The sequence below is a fragment of the Sapajus apella genome, unplaced genomic scaffold (genome assembly GCF_009761245.1).
Source record: "Sapajus apella isolate SASKATOON/1434 unplaced genomic scaffold, GSC_monkey_1.0 scaffold22, whole genome shotgun sequence".
Classification (NCBI taxonomy): domain Eukaryota; kingdom Metazoa; phylum Chordata; class Mammalia; order Primates; family Cebidae; genus Sapajus; species Sapajus apella.
The window spans coordinates 5,483,364-5,507,177 of NW_022436962.1; the positions used below are offsets into that span (position 1 = coordinate 5,483,364).

General features: G+C 52.3%; 1 protein-coding gene across 1 annotated transcript in view; it reads right to left on the reverse strand.

Moving 5' to 3' along the window:
* Nucleotides 1–2,450: 2,450 nt before the first annotated feature.
* The window catches only part of LMOD1 (leiomodin 1), a 57,287-nt gene continuing 35,923 nt past the window's right edge, over nt 2,451–23,814 (reverse strand). Inside the window, exons 2-3 of the mRNA XM_032288730.1 lie at nt 5,934–7,400; nt 2,451–4,375 (exon numbers count right to left, since the gene is read on the reverse strand). Coding sequence (XP_032144621.1) covers nt 4,349–4,375; nt 5,934–7,400 — 1,494 coding nt within the window. The 3' untranslated portion in view covers nt 2,451–4,348. The remainder of the gene's footprint in view (nt 4,376–5,933; nt 7,401–23,814) is intronic.

The window sequence follows — 23,814 nt, forward strand, 5'->3', positions numbered from 1 at the left end:
TCTCACGTATCCTGGAGTTCTTTAAATGGAGGCAACAACGCCTTCATCTCTCCGCGAAGCACTGCAGTGCCCTCTGACCTCACCTCATCTGACTCATCGTCTGGGAAACACGGGGAGCCCAGCAGGGCCAGCGGAGCACAAAGCTATAGTTGCCCCTCTGGATTGCCTTGTTGCTCAACTAGCACCCCTGAAAGCCAGTCAGGCACCCTCTAAGGGCAGGCAGGAGTGAGGGTGGGAGGGGCAGTGTCCCTCAAGGATTGGGGGACCTCAGTAGTGTCAATAGGGTCCTGCTATGCTGGGAGGAAATGGTGAATTCTCCAAGGGGCGATCTGGAAGGCATACGTGGATAAGAAGGGCATTTTTAGATAAAAGCAAGAGGAATGCATTCTTTTTTTTTTTTTTTTTTTTTGAGACGGAGTTTCACTCATGTTACCCAGGCTGGAGTGCAATGGCGCGATCTCGGCTCATTGCAACCTCCGCCTCCTGGGTTCAGGCAATTCTCCTGCCTCAGCCTCCTGAGTAGCTGGGATTACAGGCACGCACCACCATGCCCAGCTAATTTTTTGTATTTTTAGTAGAGATGGGGTTTCGCCATGTTGACCAGGATGGTCTCGATCTCTTGACCTCGTGATCCACCCGCCTCGGCCTCCCAAAGTGCTGGGATTACAGGCTTGAGCCACCGCGCCCGGCCGAGGAATGCATTCTTAGGGCAGAAATCTCACCAGGCTGGGCCTGCTCCAGGGGAAGCCGATCTCACAGGGGAATGGGAAGGGTCAGGTGCAGGGAGGGAGCTAGGGCAGGAAATACAATGGGCAGGGGGGAAATGTTGGCAGGAAAGGAGACACCCTGGGGGAGGGGAGAAGAGGGGCCAAGAGGTGAACAGAAGTGAGGCATGAGGGAGAGTGGACACTTCAGGCATGGAGTAACGGAGGGAGGGGCAAGTAAGGGATGGGTCCTAGAGGGCTGGAGGAGGGAGGGAGGGAGGGAGAAGAGGGCCATAGGCAGGATGAGTGGGAGGTGCTGGGGGAGGGGTACTGAGGGGGGCCACACTCTCCTGGCCACTCTTAGGCCAGCAGCCGGGCCCAGCACCGTACCCACACAGGCCCTAGTCAGGCCAACGTCAGAGGTCAGGGGCCCCAGCCTGCCATGCAGGTTGCAGAGTAGGGGGCAGCACATGGCACTCCTGACTGGGTGGTCTAGAAGCTCATGGGTGACCTGCATCCAAATCTCATGTTTCTTAGAGTGCCACATGTGTGACACAGTGCCCAGGCCTAGAGCCCCCTGCTCACCTGCAGGTGAAGCTTCTGTGAGGACAGGTGAGGCCAGCACCTTGACAGCTGCTGGTGCCTGCCATCCCACCCACAGCCAGCACCGTGGCCTAGGTCCCAGTGCTGACGTCTCTTGGAGCAGCCTAGGGAAGTTGGAGGGAAAGACACTTTTCCCATCTAGATAGGGTCAAGAGGCAAGAAGCTTGGGGTGTAACAGCTGGGCCCTGCAAGCCAGGAGAGCTGGGGGGTGAAGCCTCCCTCCCTGGGGGTAAGAGCTAGGGAATGTGATCCCCCAGGAAGTGATGGAGGGTGAGGGGGCAGAGTGGAGGATATGACAGTGGGGGCTGCAGGCAGAGACTGTGGAGGTCAGACCGTGGCTTCTCCCAGGTTGGTAGATGAACCCAAAGGTAGGAGACTTGGGTTCAAATCCTGATTCGTCAACTTGGACAAGTCATTTTCTGTCTTCAGACCTCTTTTTTTTGTCCCTGTACAGTACGGACATCAGACAAGGATAGAGCCTTTCTGGCTTTTCCTCCTTACGTTTTAGGAAAGGAGGCTGGACAGATGGGTGACTGCCAGTGCTGGTGGGGCAGGTGGGCAGCAGTGGGTGTGTGTCCCAGCAGAAATGCAGCCCCCGGAGTTTGGGCCCCTTTTCCACAGTTCAACAGACTATCCACCCATCTTCTCCTCCTCCTCCCCAGAACCGCCTCCGTCCCCTGTCCCTAGCACAGCTCCAGCGCGCTCCTGGCACAGCTCCAGCGCGCTCCTGGCGCAGCTGGAGAATCTGGGTTGCGGTCCACCCCCAGGTGGCGCTGCGCTCCCGCATCAAGTTCAAGTGCACCAGAGAAATGATGCCATTCCTCATCCAGGGTGGAAACAGCATCCTGCAGGAGCGTGCAGGAAGAGGGCAGCGCACTTGTTGCCGGGACAGTAGGGAATGGTTTTTCTCTCTGGCTAAATTGTGTTTGAAGCTTGGTAGAAAGGTCTTCCTAAGGCGAAAGGTTCTATTGGAGCCTTAAGATTTGGAGGCAGGTTGTTTGGGTTCAGGTGAGCGTCCAGTGCTTTCCCGCAGCACCGTTAACAGCCTTATTTCAGTAAGGGAAGGAAAGGGAGCTGTTATCAGAAGGAGTTCTATGGCCTGAAGACCTGGGCTCAAAACAAAAACAGCAAACGAAAAAGACCTGAGCTCTGCCTTTTATTAGCTGTGTGATCATGGATATATTAGTTAACCTCTCTGGGCCAAACTTTATCTGCAAAATAGAGAGATTATTGGTATCCACCTCACAGAGTTGAAGGATCAGCTGAAGCAACCTAAAGCATCTAGCTAGTGCCCAGCGCCCAGCAGGCACAGGGGGTGCAGTAGGGCTGACAGTTGGGGCTGACAGTGGAAGCTCTAGCCGGCCTTAGCTCAGCTCATATCCTTTAGGTCCAGGAGCCAGTGTGTGTCTGTCTCCTTTCCTCTGGGCCCAGTGATTGCTCAGGTGACTGGAGTGACAGGCAAGTGGATGGAGGGAATGGGGAAGAGTGTGCCCCAGGATCTGAGGGCTTTACCCCAGGACTAGACTGCCCTCTGGTTTTGGTCAGACCTAGCACAGCGATCTTGCTTCCTAGCTGGGGCACCCCACCCTCACCTCAAAGATGGCGAAACTGCTGTGCCTCCTGCTGTTGAGGCAACCTGGAGGTAGAAAAACCTACAAGTGACACAGACCCAAGGTGGTAGTTCCACAGTGCCAAGGGGTGCCAGCATCTTCAAGAGAATGAAATTCAGAAACATGCCTTTCATGTACACCCGACGATGGTCAGGGCGGCATCATCAGCATTCCTGCAGGTGGGGCAGGAAGTGGAATTGGTGAGTAGGCGGGAGGGCTGGGGAAGAGGAGGCCCCTCTGAGCCTTAAGGCACACAAGTGTGGGAGCTACTCCGCCAACAGTCACTCCACTTCTCTGCCTGCTGCCTTCCTGGGCCTGTGACTGCTGTGAGGACCTGGCCCTGAGCCTGTGGTTAGGCAGAGTCATGGAATGAGCATCCCTGAACATGCCTAATATAGCCTTCCCGGTGCCCTGGGCTCCACTCTGCCCCAGCACCCCCGAGAACAGCTCTGGCTACTGACTCCAGGCAGCAGGACTGGTTCAGGAGCAGGTAGAGGCCTGGCCTTCTAGCCCTGGACAACCAGGTCAGTGGAGAATCTTCTGCTCAGAGTTCAGATTCTCCTCCATGCTGCACTTTCTGAGGATGTGAATTTATTTCACGGCCAACTCAAATAGTATGGCAGGGGACCTGAGCTCCAGGGAGCCCAGGGTTAGGACCAGGACTCACAGTTCAGGACAGCAGGTGGGACATAGCCATTCACAGCTAAAGGTTTGTATATATTATCAAAATCTTATGGAAAAACAGATACACAGCTATTTATACAACAGCAGGTAGGTGTGAGGAAAGTGTCTGCTTTGGCATGAAACCTTCAAGTCCAGCTGCTGTCTGTCCCACTCCTCCTGTCTGGAGCCTACCCACCAGGCAGTGTTCATTCAGGCCACTGCCCCTGCCATGTCCTCGGAATGGCCTGGGCTTTGGGGTATCCTCAGCCCCTCCCCACACTCCCCTTTGGGCCCCCATGCCTCTCCATCTTTCTGCCATTGTCCCACACAGAGTGCCACTGGCCCAGCAGCTTTGCCCCGTGGGCTCCTCAGAGGCCCGAATCCTGGCCCTGGAGGGCAGTGGGGCTGGGGTGGATGTGGTCCCTGCGGGACATCTTTCCTGGATCACAGGTCTTTTGCAGCATGCCAGCTACATGGGCCCTGGACAGTGCCATCTTCTCAGCGATGTGCTAAAAAGACTCTTCTTGTCTGGAAACCTGAGCTCCAGGTACAAAAGAAAAATTTGGAGAGCCTCAGAGACAAGAAAAGGAAAGTGAGAAGAGATAAGGCATCCTTCCTTGAGCGTGACCTAGGCCTCAACTCTCCCATGGCAGAATAGGGACATCCACAGCAGGTCAGCCAGGGACGGGGTGGGCAGGGTCTGTGTAGCCCTGGGAGGTGAGGCCTGAGCAGTCATGGCATTGGCAGATGGTGCCTGGCAGCCTGGTCCTACTGAAGCAACTTGGGCACTTCCACCTGTAGGGCAAAGAAGAGCCAGGTTAGAGAAGGGAGCTCAGCCACCTCACCTCCCTCCCTACTGGAAGGACGCACCAGACACTGCAATATGTTATGCCTGTGGAATGTGAATGAGGTGTTGACACTAAGGGAGCATTTTTCCTTGCTGTAAAAATTGGATATCATCGAGTGACCACTGGAATTACAATTTAGGTTGTCCTTTATCTCATGATGTCTTGTCCCAGATGATGTTGTGGGGGTCAGGTATCCAGTCAAATGGACAAATGGTCATGGACTCTGTCACCCAGGCCAGACTTCCAGGGGAGGCAGGGCTTTGAGAAGTGGGGTGTCCAGGGATGGCTCCTGTGTCCATAGCACTGGCTAGGCAAAGGTAGACTCTCCTGAGAGGTGAATCTCCCAGAGACCTTTTGGATGGACTGACCTGTAGGACTCGGCTGGTCCTGAGAGGAGGCTAAGTAAAACATGGAGAATTTTTGTCTGGGGGAATGGAGAAGAGAAGACTTAAAGGAAGGACCCAAGGCAAAACTACTCTGTAGAGGCCATTTCTCCATTTCAAGGAGAAACAGGTTTAACGACAGGATGAAAGAGAAGCATGGAGTGAGGGGCTAAAGGAAGCTCCTTAAAGGAAGAGTAGAGTCAGCCAGGCCCGGTGGCTCATGCCTATAATCCCAGCACTTTGGGAAGTTGAGACGGGCGGATCATGAGATCAGGAGTTCGAGGCCAGCCTGGCCAATGTGGTAAAACCCTGTCCCTACTGAAAATACAAAAATTAGCTGGGCACGGTGGCAGGTTCCTGTAATCCAAGCTACTTGGGAGGTTGAGGCAGGAGAATCACTTCAACCTGGGAGACGGAGATTGCAGTGAAGAGAGACTATGCCATTGCACTCCAGCCTGGACAACAGAGCAAGGCTCCATTTCCAAAAAAAAAAAGGGAGGGGCTGGGCACTTTGGGAGGCCGAGGCGGGTGGATCACGAGGTCAAGAGATCGAGCCCATCCTGGTCAACATGGTGAAACCCCGTCTCTACTAAAAATACAAAAAATTGGGCCGGGCGCGGTGGCTCAAGCCTGTAATCCCAGCACTTTGGGAGGCTGAGGCGGGTGGATCACGAGGTCAAGAGATCGAGACCATCCTGGTCAACATGGTGAAACCCCGTCTCTACTAAAAATACAAAACATTAGCTAGGCATGGTGGCGCGTGCCTGTAATCCCAGCTACTCAGGAGGCTGAGGCAGGAGAATTGCCTGAACTCAGGAGGTAGAGGTTGCGGTGAGCCGAGATCGCGCCATTGCACTCCAGCCTGGGTAACAAGAGTGAAACTCCGTCTCAAAAAATAAAATAAAATAAAATAAAGGGAGGGGTAATAGGGGACGTACAGGTGTGGCCTGCCTGTAAGCAGGAGGATGCATGAGATGACCTGCAGTCCGCTATGGGCCCTGAGGGTTTGTGCTGTCTGCAGCCGACATGAGCTCCTCTGCACGCATTCCCTTTTGCAGTCCTGCCCTCTCCTCTGGGCCCTACCCAGCCTTGCCCTGGTGGCTCATGTCTGTAACTACTTAACTTCTTGAGCTGCTTGAGGTTGCTGGAGCGGATGGCGGCCAATAGCTGGTCACGGGAGTTCTTCTCCTGGGAGGGGAGGACTTTGTCTCCCATCTTCCTCTGAGTAGCGGGTGAGAGTGAGTTCTTCAGGTTCTCCATGATGAGGGGTGGAGCCAAGGGCGGGGGAGGGGGAGGTGGGGCAGCTGGAGCACCCCCTTTTTTGGGTGAGTTCTTTGGAGAGGGCTTTGGAGATGGTTGAGGTGAAGGTTTTGGGGAGCCCTTGGCCAGAGCCCCTGCCTTGGGTACCTCCAGCAGATCCTTCTTCTCTCCCTTGGCTTCCTGTGCCTGCCTTTGCTCCTGCAGCCGCTTTTGTCTCTGCTTGTCCATGTTGCGGCTGAGCAGATTGGTGACGGTCATTCGGGGCCCAGCCAGCTCAAAATGGTAGCCCAGCTTGAGCAGTGTAGTATTCTCCTTCAGCAGCTTGGCGATCTCCATCTCCGTCTTGCCTCCACAGATGTGTCGCTGGTTGTGGAAGCGGAGCTCGGTCAGCGTGTTGTTCTGGAGGAGGGCCCGGAAGATGGCCAGGATGCCTTTGCCTGTGATGTGGTTGGAGTCCAGGTTGAGGCTGGTGATGGTCTTGTTGGCCTTGAGCATGATGGCAATGGCAAAGGCCACGTGGTCGTCCGCGCGCGTGTTGGCCAGGGCAAACACCTTGACCACAGTGTTGAACTCCAGAGCCTCGGTGAAGCGGACCAAGATCTCGTTTGTGATGCAGTCTGAGTTGTTGACGTTCACCTCAGTCATCTCAGGGTCATTGTTCTTCACTCTCTCCAGAGGCTCATCAAATATGCTGGGAGCTGCCTCCTCCTCCGCCTTGGCCGGTCCTTCAGAGGGCCTGGTGGGGCCGCCGGGCGTCTGTTTCTCGGCTGTTTTGGTCTTGCTGTCTTCCTTGGCTTCCTTTTCATGCAAGGGTTCATCCTTCTTGGCTTTTTCATCTTCCTTTTTGGTGTCTGTGTTCCTGGCTCCTCTTTTGACCTTCTCGTCCTCCTTTTTCATGTCTGTGTTCCTGTGCTCCCCTTTTACCTTCTCATCCTCCTCTCTCTTGACCACCTCCTTCATCTCCTCTCTCTGTTTATCCTTGTCCCTGCTCAGGCCTGTGCTCCTGTCACTCCCTTTCTTCTCCTCTTCCTTCTTGGTGGCCGCTGTCCTCTCCTCTCCTTTCCCATCCTTCCCTGCCTCCTTCTTATCCACTGCAGCCCGGACCCGGCCCTTGTCAATGCCCCGGATGCTCTTCTCCTCCTTGGGCTTCTCACCCCTCTTGCCATCAGCTTCATCTCTGTCTCTAGAGAAGCTCTTCTTTAAACCACCCCTCTTTGGCTCCTTCCCCAGATCTGAGTCCCGTCTGGGGCCCAGGGATTTTTTGCTGGCATCTCTGCCCCTTTCCTCTCCGTTCTTGGCATCTGTCTTGGTCTCCACTTGCTTGCTTTCCTAAGAATTCAGAAAAGAAAAATAAACATGAAGAGATGGCTACACAGAGAGAGGAATGAGTATGGGGATGAGTGGGGGAGCGCTTACATAACTGCCCTTGAGCCTCTGAAGGACAGCTGGTGTTTGGGAGAGTGGGGTGGAAGTCTCCATTGAGGGCAGCAAAAGAGGGACTCAGGTTCAGGCTTCAGAATGGGATGACCTCAGACTCAGGGCCTAAGGGTTGTGACATAACCAAACACCTGCAAAGGTCGTGGCAGTTCCTTTTATGGAGTATTCTCATACCCAGAATTGCCCTTTCCTGTCACGGGTGATGTAGAAGGACTGCCTCCAAGCAGTAACCTGCCAAGCACATTGGAACCTGAGGCAAAAGGAGAAATAGTAACACTGATCGCGTCTTTAAAATTCTGCATTGCTGTTCATTGTGGACTTTTTGCATTAATTTAATTTTAAAAATATACGTGAAGGCTGGGCACAGTGGCTCACACCTGCAATCCCAGCACTTTGGGAGGCCAAGGCGAGCAGATCACCTGAGGTCGGGAGTTTGAGACCAGCCTGACTAACCTGGAGAAACCCTGTCTCTACTAAAAATACAAAATTAGCCAGGCGTGGTGGCACATGCCTATAATCCCAGTTACTTGGGAGGCTGAGGCGGGAGAATCACTTGAACATGGGAGGTGGAGGTTATGGTGAGCCGAGATTTTGCCATTGCACTTCAGCCTGGGCAACAAGAGTGAAACTCTGTCTCAAAAAAAAAAAATTATATATGTATATATATATATACACACACACACACATGAGAACATCAGCTGTCTTGCTCACTGAGTTTTTCGGCTTCTGCTGTGTTCTGTGCCCGAGGTGACTGCCTCACATCCCTCACTCCAGTCCTGGCCCTGCTTTTAAGAAGGAGGCCAGTAGTTCTGAGATACAAGGACTTTTATAAGCCAATGCATTTCCAAAGGAAAAAAATGTTGGAGGGATCAACATATACTAACATTTTATTTTGCCAATTAAAGATACTTGTAATTTTTTTTTTTTTAAGATGGGTGTCTCATTATGTTGCCCAGGCAGGACTCAAACTCCTAGCCTGAAGGAGTCCTCCCACCTCAGCCTCCCAAAGTGCTGAGATTACAGGTGTGAGCCACCATGCCTGTCCTATATTTTAAAATTCTATTTACCATCATCATCTCATCAAAATAAGAAGGAGCTAATTTTAAAGAAGGTAGGCATAATAAAGAATATACCTTAACATCAAATATGTATTTTTTTTAATTCACAGTATCATCCTTATTTTTAGTAAAAACTTAGCTAAGGACAAAGCACCTCTCTGTGGAGAGCCCTGGAATTCATTGGGTCAGCTGGTCTCTGGAGGACTCTGCCAGATTCTGGATCTTGGATTCTGTGACTCAATTCTGACTCCCGAGACACTGCGAAGTTTGTGAGAGAGGCCATGGGACCGAGTCAGCTGAGCTTCGATGGGTCTTACACACAAGATAAGCCACCCACGCTCCATGGATCCCTGTTTCTTCTTCCATAAGCTGCACCACGCCTGAGCCCTGTTTTGAGAGCACTTGTTTCTCACGTTCATCAGAGAAGCAGAGGAAGCAGCAGGATTGCCTGAGAGTAGACGTCAGACTTAACTGTCCAACTGTGATGGAGACCTCAGAGCAACTGGGACTTAAAGGGATGCTGTTATGTCCTCCCCGAAAGGTTCTTCAAGCGGAAGAGACTACAGTTTGAATATTTAAAAGGTTTTTTTTGTTTTGTTTGCTTTTTTGAGACAGAGTTTTGCTCTTGTTTCCCAGGCTGGAGTGCACTGGTGCGATCTCGGCTCACTGCAACCTCCACCTCCCAGGTTCAAGCAATTCTTGTGCCTCAGCCTCCTGTGTAGCTGGGATTACAGGTGTGTACCACCACACCTGGCTAATTTTTGCATTTTTATTAGAGATGGGATCTCACCACCTTGACCAGGCTGGTCTCAAACTCCTGACCTCGTGATCTGCCTGCCTCAGCTTCCCAAAGTGCTAGAATTACAGGCATGAGACACTGTGCTGGGCCAAAATGTTTTCTTTCAGGGATGCCAGGTTGGGGTGTGGAGATAGGGGAGGGAAGAAAGGAAAACAGCTCTCTATCATGTTCTCTGGCCCACGTAGCGTTTCTTCACACCCTCCGCTCTTCCCAGCGGGAATGGAAAGAAAAAGGAGTCCTATGGAAACCGTTTGTACCTGCACCACAAACACATGCCATTGGGGACCAATCCCTGGGGTTTTTTTTAGCAGCAATAGTCCTTGGCTCCTCTGCTAGAATCGCAATAGACAGCCAAGGGGCACAGGGCCTAGTGAGACAGGGCCTTGGAATGTATCCGTTCTAGCCTCCTGCCCTGTAGGCCCCAAGGTCCAGCTGCACTGGAGGCCTCGCTGGGACTGTGGTGATGGAGCAAGGGGCAGAGCGCTCCCCCTCACACCCACTCAGGCCCCCAGGGAGCTGGGTTTGACCCCAGAGCAGAAGTGATGGTGACTTTACTGAACCTTGATTTGAGAGGGACAAAAGGAGAGCAGTATGTAAATAGAATGGAAACAAGGAAACCCAGTGGATCAGCCCTTTTAGGAAGTTCTTATAATCATCCGCCCATAGTTTGACCAGGGAATTCCCTCTCCTACCCCCTGATCCCAACAAGTTGAGAGCAGTTCCATCACAGATTCTGTCCACTTTGGGAGCCTGGAGGTGAGAGCTGGAGGGACCGGTGTCTCTGGGCCCCAGGTCTAGAGATTGGGCCCCCAGGGCAAAGACTCCTGCCCTCCCCTCTTTCTTCCCTTCCCAAAATGTGCACCCTTCGGGAGTTCTCAGACCCCACTGTGCACTGCATAACTTCCCTTTCCAGACCCATGCTGCTTGTGGGCTTCACTCAGAGAGAAAGTGGGGATCCAGAGAGATGAAGACTTAACTAACTTCACCTAGCAAGTTCAGGAAAAGCTGGGTTTCAGACCTGACTGTCTCACCAACAGCCACCAAGTCAATGTGACCGTCTCTGACCCTCCCCATCAGGGGCCAAAGCAGCTCCTTTCTGCCCACCCAGCATCCCTGGGGTGCCGGAGTGCCCAGCTGCCTACAGAGCCTCACTCACCAGCCTCCTCTTTTCACACAGCCCCCTTCAGAGCTAGGACTCCCATTCAGACCTTCCCTCTCGCCCCCAGCCAGGACTCAATGTAAACTTCTTTCTTCCCTGACACCCCACATCCTGACTTCTCCCCTTTCTTCTAATCCAGGACTACTCCTCACTCCCTCCTAGGGATCTCCCCTCCACTGGGGTCCTAGTTGGCTAGGATCTGCCAAGTGTCTGTTCTTGAGGAGGTGTGCCAACACTTTAAAAAGAACCTAATGAAAAACAGGCTGGAGGTGGGAGGGAAAGGGCTGATTAATCATCAGTTTCCTCCAAATAGCCAGGAATGAGAGGGGCTGGGGCTTGTTGCAGTCTGTGTAGCCCTGAGCACTCAGACGTTGCCTTAAAAGGAGAAGGAGCCCAGAGTCCTCCCAGGGTTGGGATTTCTGTTGAGCTGAGCTCCCCCGAGCTGGCACAGCAGAGCTGCTTCCTTCGTGCTAATCTGAAAGGGAGGCTAGGACAACTTCTTCTTGCTTCTAGAACTGATGGTGCATCCCAGTGACCTCCAGAGGTTATTTTTGCCTGTGTTTCTGTCTCTAGACCTTATCCAACTGTCTGTACCTTATAGCAGGAGGAGTTTAGGTTAGATATAACAAAGAACTTCCATACAGTAAAGGTCCACAGGCCTCTGAATGAGAAAACCAGGTAGCAACAGTTATTTTTTTTGCTTTGCAAAAAAGCATTAGGGTTAGGGGAAGCCCACGGGGTGGTTTGGGAGTGGGATAGAGGCAGGGGAATGGAAAGGATGGCCTCTGAAAGCCTGTACACATGGAGGTACCTAGTGATCAGGCTCAGAGGTAAGAAGCAGCTCCTTGCCCCACCTCCTCCAGGCGTTAGGACTACATGATGTTGCTGTGTGTCTGCCATGTGCGTTAGGATCCAAGTTCAATGCCCTTGATAGGTTCACATGGGAAGAGCACAGCATCTTCTCCCTAACATGGGCCCTTCTGATGCTGCTTCCTCTAGAAGTCTTATCTGATTAAACAGAGGTGAGAACGTTTCACCACCTCCACTGGCAAAAGATGAGAGGAAGAGAATTATTTGTCTATTCAGAGAGTTGTTTTTTTCTTTTTTTTTTAGATAAAATCTCGCTCTTGTCCCCCAGGCTGGAGTGCAATGGTGCGATCTTGGCTCACTGCAACCTCTGCCTCCCAGGTTCAAGCGATTCTCCTGCCTCAGCCTCCCAAGTAGCCGGGATTATGTGCCACCATGCCTAGTTAATTTTTGTATTTTTAGTAGAGACAGGGTTTCACCGTATTGGTCAGGCTGGTCTCGAACTTCTGACCTCAGGTGATCCGCCCACCTCAGCCTCCCAAAGTGCTGGGATTATAGGTATGAGCCACCATGCCCAGCCTATCTGAAAAGTTTAAAATGAGAACTTGCTGAGGGCAAGGCCAAGGGCCAGAGCCTCTGTGTGCTGCATTCGGCAACCACAGCCCACTGACGCCTTGCTGGCTCACGCTGTCCCCCACCAAGGTCACCTCTTTCCTTCCTGTGACCCATCACCTGCAGAGGAGGCATCTCCCTCTCTGCAGAGTCATTTGGCCCCATCTGGCTGCAAGGAAGGAAGGTCTGCAGACGGATCCCAGGGAGAACGGCTCCAGCAGGGGTTGGGAGATATGGGCCTGCCTGTGCTTGCAGAGGCCACTTTCCAGCCACTTGCCTAGAAGAGGGCAGAGCCAAGGTGGGCAGGGCTGACTGGCAATGACCACACCCCTCACAGGTGATACCACTGCTGTGAATTCAGTAGTATTTGTTCCTTCCCCAGAGCAAGACTGAGGTGATGCCAATTCAGATGGTTTGATGCCACAATTGCTATGGCCCCCAAGGCGTCCTGGTGACATCTGTGTAGTCTTTTCATCTGGAGGCATCGGAATGCCCCTAGCTCGAGCTCCAGGCTGAGGGCAGGATCTGTGGGGACTCCCAACTCTGCTTCTGGGAGACTCTTTCTAGGCCTTGGCTAAAGTCCCCTAGAACATTAAAAGTTGGGCCGGGCACAGTGGCTCATGCCTGTAATCCTAGCACTTTGGGAGGCCGAGGTGGGTGGATCACCTGAGGTCAGGAGTTCAAGACCAGCCTGGTCAACATGGTGAAACCCCATCTTAAAAAAAAAAAGAAAAAAGAAAAAGAACATTAAAAGTCACAGTTTGAGTGGATCTGGACTGATTAGAAGGCAGCATTTTTACCTTGGCCTTGGCTGTGGCCTACTGCTGGTTTCTCCAGCAGTTATATTTACCAGGAAAGCACCAGGGAAATATGTGGCATTGCCCAGTCCTGCTCTCATGCACAAACTCCTTACCACCTGTCTGTCCTCACCCTGTGCCAGTACCCGCCACGTGCCTCCACCATGTCTCAGGGCCCCCGAACATTCCCCTGCCTTTCCCATGAAACTGTCCCAGCAGGAGCTGGGGCTCTGGTCCCACTCCCTCCAGCTACCTGAGGACTTCCTGATACCAGGCACTGCAGCTGCCAGTCTTATCTGTCTGCACAAGGGAAGGCTGGCCATGGGCTGGAGGGCCTATCAAAGGTCCCCTGGGAGAGCGGAAGTCTTACAGGGCTGGTGTGCTGGGCAGGGCAGGCAGCAGGGCCCAGGGCTAGAAGGGATGGGGGAGTTCACCCCCTGCAGTCTCCTGCCACATTCCATGTGGAGTACAAAATCTTTTATTGTTTTCCACCAAAAAGAAAGATTCTAGAGTCTCCAGAAAAGAAGTTTAAGGAGGGCCCAGACACTGACGGACGCCTGTAATCCTGTCACTTCAGGAGGCTGAGGCAGGAGGATTGCTTGAGCCCATGAGTTCAAAACTAGCCTGGGCAACATAGTGAGACTCTGTCTCTATTGAAAATAAATAAAGAAATAAATAAAATAGACAAGTTTAAGGAGGTCCATTGTCCTTTGGAAAAAGTTGGATTCCTGGCACCAGCTGTCCTGGGAAGGGGCCATAATGCCTGTTTCCCTTGGTGGTGTGTGGGGCAGGAGTCCTCTACTGAGGCTTGGGTTAGTTCATTAGACATTAAAGATTCAGATCTTGGCCAGACGCGGTAGCTCACATCTGTAATCCCAACACTTTGGGAGGCTGAGATGGATGGATCACAAGGTCAGGAGTTTGAGACCAGCCTGGCCAACATGGTGAAGCCCCGTCTCTACTAAAAATACAAAAGTTAGCTTGGCATGGTGGCACATTCCTATAGTCCCAGCTACTCGGGAGGCGGAGGCAGGAGAATCACTTCAACCTGGGAGGCGGAGGTCGTGGTGAGCCAAGATCATACCACTGCACTCCAGCCTGGGCAACAGAGTGAGACTCCATTAAAAAAAAAAAAAGATTAAGATCTTGTAACAACTGATATTACCCCTAGAAAGCTACAGGTTCCCTTTACAGCTGCCAGGAAAACTGGGGGCTCTTCTGGAAAAGTTCTGCCCATAGTGGCATATGAGCCCTTTGGCTCTTTAGACAGTCAGTCCACGCACAAATCCCAGCTCTGTCCCTAACTGGCTCTGCGACCCTGGCTGAGTTACTTATCACCTGTGAGCCTGCTGTCTCATATGCACAATGGGACTGACTGCCCCTCCGGGGATCCTCACTGGGCTGTACGTGGTAGATCCAGGACTCAAACCTAGATCCCGATGACAAGAAAGCCTTGAATAGGAGATAAGCTGTAAAAATCCAGGTCCTTATGAGAGGTGATTAAGCCTCAAGGGCAGGCAGCAGGGCCCCAGCCTCCTCCGAGCTGAGCCCCTGCCCCTTTGCTTAGTATCTGGGCATTGCCCTTACCCAGCAGCCAATGGAACTACTTTGCCAGGGAAAATGAAATGACCACACATTAAGCCCTGGAGACCTGCCTGGAGGGCTACAAGTTGGGAAGGGATGAGACTGCTTTGGGAAGCCTCCCCCAGCCCCACCCCAGTCTTATGGTGACAGGGGTGGCATGGGATAGGGACAGGTATCATCCCCACCTACAATGTCAACTAGCACTTGTAGGGAGCTACGCTCGTTGGGCACTTGGGCTCTGGGAGTCTGTGCTCTAGAGGTGTTCCAAGAGTCCTGCTCAGGCCGTGCTCCCCACCCTTTGGTGGCCCCGTCATCAGGAGGCTTCCGTCAACACCAGATGAGGGACACGGTGCTACATGAGAAAGTCTTGCCCTCATAACTTAGGGGATGTGGCAGACCAGGGGACAAGTTCACATCAAAGCGTATGTAGCAGAGGGTGTTGAGGGCATGGCCCCCCGAGAGCAGGCCTCCTCCTGCCGAAGTTACCACTTTAGCCAACAGCATTCCTTCAGGCCAGCCACAGAATCTCTGCATCCTCCCCAAAAAGGCCAGCAGCCCTTTCTTAGCCATTCTCAGACGGAAGTTCTTCAACTCCTGCTCTAGCAGTGGCTCAGGGGCTGGGTCTCTGCACCTGCCAGCAACCCTCTTTTTCAGTTATCTCAGCTCTGACCCTTCCCAGACCATCCCATACCTGCTTCCCCTACTTCAAAGCCCCCACTCCGGGGAAACGCTGGCTGTCTCCACTGGCCTTGGCAGGATGAGTTCTGAGGGAACCCTTCCATTCACCCCTCCTAGTTATTAGGGGCCTCTGGGGGAACTGTGACCCAGAAATGGGGTTGGAGAAGGGAGAAGAAAATGACAGGTGAGGATGGAGCCCGAGTGTAACCTCACCCACTTAGGTTTGCGTTTCTGGAAACATCCTTTTGGGAATGTTCCGGGACTTATACACAAAAACCCACACAGACACTCAGCTCCTTCCCATACAGGAGCATAGCTAATCCCTGAAAAACGGAACTCCTCATTTGGGGCTGGGGGCTTTGGTATATGATTTGGGGGGTGGCTGCAGGACAGCCTTCTCGTGTGCTTTCTGAGACTACTGGCAGTGCTGCATCACTGGAGCTCCCAGCCCCGGACCAAGGCAGGAGAGAGTGAGAACGCTCGGCAAGGGGGTTTACACACCGCAGCTGCTCTGGAAGTGCTTGGTGATGACAGCAAGGGCACCATCCTCAAATAACCCACATGGAGGCTGTCAGAAATGGAAGGGAGTCAGGCTCTTCCCACATGGCCCCAGCACGGCCCCTCAACACCACAGCCCAGCAGAGGTCTCAGCAATCCCCTGCTCCCAATCTGAAGCCCTGTTGATAGACAGCATGCGGCCCAATCCACACCCAATAAACTTCACAAGCAATGCTGGAGGCTTGTGCTCTCATTTCCCAGAAGAATGCAGGCCATTTGGGCACAGCCTCTCACATGCTCAGGGCTTCAGAGGGGTCATCAAGGGCATCCCCCAGGGGAACATGTGTACCTGGTAAAATGTGGGCTGAGAAGCCAAGGCCCATGCAGTCACGAAGCTAAGAAAAGCTGTGCTCCTGCAGGCATCCCAGATGCCCCCCCTACTGCTCCATTCCCACCCTGCCTGACCTCTTGGTGGCTTCTCACTGCACTCCAGGAGCCAACCCACTTGTGAGTGTGTGAGGCAACTGACGGCGTGGGCACAGCCTCCAGCCCCCTGGCCAAATGTCTGCAGATGGTGGGGCCTCAGGTGCAAGAATGGCCATCCCTTCCATCTGGTGAAGAAACTAGAGAAATTCTAACAGTGGAGGAGCTCATTTCAGAGCTTTGAGCCTGTATTTCTTTCTTTCTTTCTTTTTCTTTTTTTTGTGGGGAAGAGACAGAGTCTTACTATGTTGCAGGCTGGTCTCAAACTCCTGGGTCAAGCAATCCTCCCGCCTTGGCCTCTCAAAGTGCCAGGATTACAGGTGTGAGCCACCACACTCGGCCTTCAGCCCATATTTCTTCTTCTTCTTCTTTTTTTTTTTTTTTGAGACAGAGTCTCACTCTGTCGCCAGGCTTAAGTGGGGTGATCTCGGCTCACTGCAACCTCCGCCTCTCAGGTTCAAGCAATTCTCCTGCCTCAGCCTCCTGAGTAGCTGGGACTACAGGCGCCCACTACCATATCCAGCTAATTGTTTGTATTTTAGTAGAGACGGGGTTTCACCATGTTGGCCAAGATGGTCTCCATCTGATGACCTCATGATCTGCCCACCTCAGCCTCCCAAAGTGCTGAGATTACAGACGTGAGCCACTGCGCCCAGCCAGAGCCCGTATTTCTAAAGGGCATGGTTCCCACCCCTGGTTGCCAGTCCACCTGAGAAGTCAAGTTCCACAACCTGAGTTTAATCCTTTTCCCCAAATCCTTAGTCCAGGGAGTGCCCAAGAGCATAACAGTGCTAACCGTGGTGAGTGCTTGCTGCCTGCCGCCCTGCCGCCCCAGGTGCCTCTCATTCCGTTATGCACTCACGCAGTCCTCAGATGACTCCACAAGGCATCCTCATTTTACAGAAGAAGAAAGCAAAGCCCAGGATTATGCAGCTATTACACGATAAAGCAAGGATTCAAGTTCAGGTTCATAGGCTCTAGAGTCTGACCTTTTAACCTCTATATTCTGCTCTCTTGCATAAGCGGGGCTGCTTGCTAAGCCACTCTTTCACCTGAGTGCCTGGTCCAGACACAGCCCTTCCCCCCAAGCCACCCATCACTGAAATCACAATATCCACGGCCACCATTTAGCGTTTACAACGTGTGAGACACTGCGCTACGTACTTTACTTAAGTCATTGATGTAATTGACTCCTCAGCACTGCCATCTGAAGTGGACAGAGCTTGGTGAGGCTCCAGTCTCAGCAAGAGGAAGCTTGAGGGAGGAGCCCTCTTGGGCTGTTGGGAGCTGGGGCCCTTCACATGCCTCAACCTTCACTTATACCTTGAGACCTTCCTTTCCTCCTGTTTCCTATATGCTTTATTTTATTTTTGAGACAGGGTCTTACTCCGTCACCTAGGTTGGAGTGCAGTGGCACAATCTCGGCTCACCGCAGCCTCCACCTCCCAGGCTCAAGCCGTCCTCCCACCTCGGGCTACAAGCATGAACAACAACACCTGGCTAATTTTTGTTTTGTTTTGCTTTGCAAAGATGCATTCGCCGTGTTGCCCAGTCTGGTATCAAATTCCTGTGCCCAAGGGACCCTCCTGCCTCAGCCTCCCAAAGTGCTGGGATTACAGGCGTGAGCCTCTGTGCCCGGCCTGTATGCTTTTCTTATTGTGGTCTTAACAACCATCGCATCACTGTGGTACCTAAGAAACAAACTGCTGTGAATTCACTGCCTCTGGACAGCATGCTCAGGAGGAGTTACAGCTTCTGGAAGTCAGCAGTAACGTTTTCCCCTTTTGCAGATGGTGTCATTCTTTTTTCCTTTTTTTTTTTTTTGAGACTCTGTCTTGCTCTGTTGCCCAGGCTAGAGTGCAATGGCGTGATCTCAGCTCACTGCAGCCTCCACCTCCAAGGTTCAAGCAATTCTCCTATCTCAGCTTCCCGAGCAGCTGGGATTACAGGTGTGCTCCACCACATCCAGCTAATTTGTGTATTTTTAGTAGAGATGGGGTTTCACCATGTTGGCCAGGCTGGTCTTGAACCCTTGACCTCAGTGATCTGCCTGCCTCAGCCTCCCAAAGTGCTGGGATTATAGGCATGAGCCAGTGTGCCTGGCCTTGTTATTCTTTTTTTCTTCCTTTCTTTCTTCTTTTTTTTTTTGAGACGAAGTCTCACTCTGTCACCCAGGCTGGAGTGCAATGGTGCAATCTTGGCTCACTGCAACCTCCACCTCTCAGGTTCAAGCGATTCTCCTGCCTCAGCCTCCTGAGTAACTGGGATTACAGGCATGTGCCACCACACCCAGCTAATTTGTATATTTTTAGTAGACACGGGGTTTCACCATCTTGCCCAGGCTGATCTTGAACTCCTGACCTTGTGATCTACCCACCTTGACCTCCCAAAGTGCTGGGATTACAGGCATGAGCCACCATATCCGGTCCCTCTTCTTCTTTTTTTTTTTTTTTTGAGGCAGAGTCTCGCTCTGTCACCCAGGATGGGGTGCAGTGGCACGATCTCAGGTCACCCAACCTCTACGTCCCGGGTTCAAGTGATTCTCCTGCCTCAGCCTTCCGAGTAGCTGGGATTACAGGTGCCCACCACCTCGCCCGGCTGATGGTGTCATTCTTAAACTGTATCAGTTGTAAGTGGGAGGACTGGAGTTCACACTCAGGTCTCTGGGGTTCTAACACATATACTCTTAACTACCATGCTGTGCTCCCCATGGTCACAGTGATACGGTAAGGAATGAATGCCATATTCCTGCCAGGAGCTCCCCGCAAAGCACACAACACAAACTCAAAGAGAGACATCTGGTCATGTGATCATTTGGCCAGATGCACACAAATGCCAAGGCATTGGGTTCAGCTCTGGGGACACAGGGATGGGTAAGGTATGAATCTCTGCAGAGAGATGGTGAATTGAATGTCACCCCCAAAGGTTCTCACAGGAACATCCAGCATTCCCTTGGATTTCATGCCAGGCTAAGAGGAGGGACCATCTGGAGGAAAGGGTTCCATGGCTTTTGCTGAGGCAGAGTTAGGAAGAAGGCAGCCTCAAGAGAATACAAACCAGGGTCAGAAACCCATTGGGGGCTGGGTATGGTGGCTCACATCTGTAATCCCAGCACTTTGAGAGACCAAGGTGGGCGGATCACTTGAGGTCAGGAGTTTGAGATCAGCCTGGCCAACGTGGGGAAACCCCGCCTCTACTAAAAATACAAAAATTAGCCAGGTGTGGTGTTGGGCACCTGTAATCCCAGCTACTTGGGAGGCTGAGGCAGGAGAATCACTTGAACCCAGGAGGTGGAGGTTGCAGTGAGCCAGAATCACCCCATTGCACTCCAGCCTGGGCAGCAGAGGGAGACCACCCTGTCTCAAGAAGAAGCAAACAAAAAAAACCATTGGGCTTCTAATTTTCACACCATCAGGAGTCAGGGTCTATAGCCCAGGGACCGCCACTGTACTCCATCTTGCTCTGTGACTTCCCTGTGCCGGTTTTCTCAGTGCTTGGCAATGAGACTCAAATGAAAAGGCCTGTGCTTAACTTTGAGGACAAAGATGAAAACTAATAGACGTAGGAAAAATATGCCGCACACCACAGTAAGGCTGGGTAGAGGCAACCCGAAGAATACATGAACGGCAGTAACTACAGCGAGCTTGGGGCACAGAGCAAGGCCTGTGGAGGGGGCCTGGCTGAGCGCTGACATGCACAGGGGGTTTCTGGCAGAAGCAAACAGGAAGCTGAGAAAGACCTTCCAGGCTGCTCATGTATATGGAGCACAGAGCCAGGGGGCTGCGCCTGGAAGGAGCAGAGGAAGGACCCATGCAGGCAGGGACATTTGAGCTGGTTCCTGAAGGAGGAGTGCAGTTTGGTAAATGGATAGAGCAGAGCATGTAGAGGAAGAGGCTTCCCTCTGTGGCCTCGTCTACGTCCTTATTCCCAAGCCTCATCCTACAGTGTTGTCCCTTTGCAGAGGCATTTCTTTACCCCATTCTCACCTGGCCTCACTCTACCCATGGTTCAGGATCAACATCAGCATCAAGCACGGTGTGCTTTGGCAAGTGACCCTGACCCTTGAGCCCTTCCCCTCCCGCTCCCCACAGCTCCCTTCGCTCCCTCCCTTGTCGTGGCTCCTATCACTCTGTTTCTTTTTCCATCTCTCCTGCAGGATCAGGGCCATGAAATATGGTTTATTACCGACTCAATGCCCAGCACACAGCATGATGCCTTGGCTCACAGCAGATGCTTGAGAGTTGCTGGATGAATAAGGAAATGGTGTCTGCCAAATAAAGCCAAATGCTAGTTTGGCATGATGAACCTTTAGGGGTGACATTCAATTCACCATCTCTCTGCAGAGATTCATACCTTACCCATCCCTGTGTCCCCAGAGCTGAAAGTTTGTAGAATAAGGAACTGGGCATAAATAAATGAATGATGAATAGAAACCACGTGATTTGAAACTGATGATGTTGGAGGTGGGGGGTGCTCTCCCATGCTATTCACCACTGTCACAGACCCAACCTGAGGCTGAAATGCCAGTAGGTTCAGTGTGGCAGTAGATTTGAGAACCCTGGACCTCAGCTTTCTCAGCCTGGGCCACATTTCTTCCCCAGACCCCAGAGTCACACCCCTGACTCCTCACCCCAGATCATTTAGTCCAGCCGGGACTTGGTGAGCAGAGCTGGTGAAGAGAGCCTGGTGCCGGGGCCCAGGGCAGGCCAAGGCAGGGGTAAGATGAGTGGGCATTTGGTGTAAGAGGCCAGGGATGCAAGGAGAATGGATGCCTGTGACTCCATCCCGCCTCTGGAAAGAGAGCCCAGGGCTCTGCCTTTCAGCAAGACCCACAGCAGAGCATTGCTAAGCAACCCACAACCTTTCCTGAGGAAAAGGCTGAGCCTGAGGCCACCTCCCTGAAGGGCCCAAGGCCACATGTGCACCTGTTTAGTTTGTGCCCTCTGCTAGTGGCTCTCCAGACTCTCTGTCCCCTCCCTCGGGGAGCTGGGTCCAGGCCAGGCTGCTCCCACACCAAGTTTGACTGTAGGCCACACCTGTGTATATGTTAAACTTCCGGCCAGGCACGGTGGCTCGGGCCTGTAATCCCTGCACTTTGGGAGGCCAAGGGGGGTGGATTGCCTGAAGTCAGGAGATCAAGACCAGCCTGACCAATATGGTGAAACCCCATCTCTACTAAAAATACAAAAATTATCTGAGTGTGGTGGCAGGCACCTGTAATCCCAGCTACTAGGGAGGCTGAGGCAGAAGAATCACTTGAACCCGGGAGGCAGAGGTTGGAATGAGCAGAGATGGCGCCACTGCACTCCAGCCTGTGTGATAGAGTGAGACTCCATCTCAAACAAAAATAAATAAAGTAGGCCGGGCGCGGTGGCTCAAGCCTGTAATCCCAGCACTTTGGGAGGCCGAGGCAGGTGGATCACGAGGTCAAGAGATCGAGACCATCCTGGTCAACACGGTGAAACCCCGTCTCTACTAAAAACTACAAAAAATTGGCTGGGCATGGTGGTGTGTGCCTGTAATCCCAACTACTCAGGAGGCTGAGGAAGGAGAATTGCCTGAACCCAGGAGGCAGAGGTTGCGGTGAGCCGAGATCGCGCCATTGCACTCCAGCCTGGGTAACAAGAGTGAAACACCGTCTCAAAAAAAAAATAAAAATAAAAAAAAATAAAAAAAATAAATAAAGTAAAAACTTCCTGGAGTCCACACTGAGTACACCTGGGTCTTTGGCTGCCTGCTAAGGCCTGCAACCTTGAGGATGTCCAGAGCTAGGGGAGGGAGGTGATAGCTGGGAGGCAGTGAGGCAAGGCAGACCAGCTCCCAGAGCCTGCCCACCACTGACGTTCCCTAAAGGAATGTGGTAAACAAGGAAAAGTGCAGCCCCATTGGGCCAGATGTGGGAAGTTGGGACCAGGGCGGAGCACTGACAGTGACTTTATTCTCCATCTTTACCCTTGCTCCCAAGGGACTGAGCAGCTGGGAAGAAGTCGAGTTTGTTTTAGCAAACAAGAGACTTGTTAGCATCAAGCTAAGATGAGACTCCCACAACTGTCCTCTGCTAGCTACTTTCTTTAGTGGCTTTTCCCTGAACCACGAATCATAAATTGATGTTTCAGGCTGGGTGCAGTGGCTCATGCATGTAATCCCAGCACTTTGGGAGGCTGAGGTGGGAGGATCACTTGAGGTCAGGAGCTGGAGATCAGCCTGGCCAACAAGGCGAAAACCTGTCTCTACTAAAAATACATAAATTAGCCAGGTATGGTGGTCAGCACCTGTAATCTCAGCTACTCAGGGGCTGAAGCAGGAGGGTTACTCGAAGCCAGGAGGCGGAGGTTGCAGTGAGCTGAGATTGTACCACTGCACTCCAGCTTGGGCAACAGAGCCAGACTCTGTCTCAAAAGAAAAAAAAAAAAAAAAAACTATGATGTTTCAGGACAAGGCTAGTCTCCTTAATCCTCAGTTCTCATTGCCAGCCTTCTTGCTGCTGAGGAAGTACGTGGGCAAGAGTGAGACTTAAGTCCTGCCAAACAGAGGCTGCTATCTGTGAAATGGGGACACCTCCAAACTTTGAATTTAGAGTTTCCTTCCTTTTTAAGGCTGAGTAGGACCCCACTGTATGTAGATACCTTGATATTGATTTTAGCAATTCATGTATATACACAGCTTGTTTATCTATTCATCCATTGATAGGTCCTTGGGCTGCTTTTGGCTACCGTGACTAAGGCTGCTATGGACACGGGTGTACCCATATCTGTGTAAGTCCTTGCTTTCAAGTCTTTGGGGTGTAGACCGACCCAGAAGTGGAAGTGCTGGAATGAGACCTACTTCTGACTCCTCTACACCATCCACCTTGACTGCTTCCCCTCTTGTTCTACCCAGCACGTTGGGCACCATCTTGCCAGTATCCTCAACTCCGGTCACCTGCGCCCGCCAAAGCTGGCTCCTCCTCCCAGGCGCTGGGCTCTTTGGGGAAAGTAGCTCACACCCCACGTGGTACCGGCCACTGTCTACAGCTCCTGCGAACCCTCACGTTCCTGAGTGGTGCCAATGCCGAAGACCAGCTTAAAAGTTAGAAGGCCAGGATTCCACGCTTTGCTCTTATGTCAATGTGGACAGGTTAATTTGTCTTCCTCATCCGTAAAACGGGGATCCCATCCAGTACCGGGCTGTAGTGAGGCTTCGTGGAGGTGTGTGGATAACGCATTTGCAACAGTGCCAAACCCACAGGAAGCTTTCGAGGAAAGGTAACTGTCATTATGGGTCTAGCTGTCTCCTGGTTTTTCATAGCAACTATCTGAATTCTTCTCCCTTCTTTTAGTATCTCTCATCCCATTCCACCCCTGTTCTTGGCAAACAGTCCCTCTGCTTTCTTCCCAGGAAGACAGCGGAAACAACCCATCGCAATTCTCCAACTTCCTGCCACCTCTGCAGGCTCATCTTTCATCCTTCCCTCTCCTCCTGCCCAGGCTCACCCCTCCCTACAAGCTCTGGTACCACCCCTTTTCCCTCTATTGCACTCCAGCACGCTCTCCCACAGCCTTAGCTGTTCCCTCTTTCTTAGCGCCTTCCCACCACCCTTTTTTTTTGAGATGGAGTCTTGCTCTGTCACCCAGGCTGGAGTGCAGTGGCGCGATCTCAGCTCACAGCAACTTCCACCTACCGGGTTCAAGCGATTCTCCTGCCTCAGCCTCCTGAGTAGCTGCGACTACAGTCATGTGCCACCAGGCCCAGCTAATTTTTGTATTTTTAGTAGAGATGGAGTTTTACCATATTGGCCAGGCTGGTCTCAAACTCCTGACCTTGTGATCTGCCCACTTTGGCCTCCCAAAAT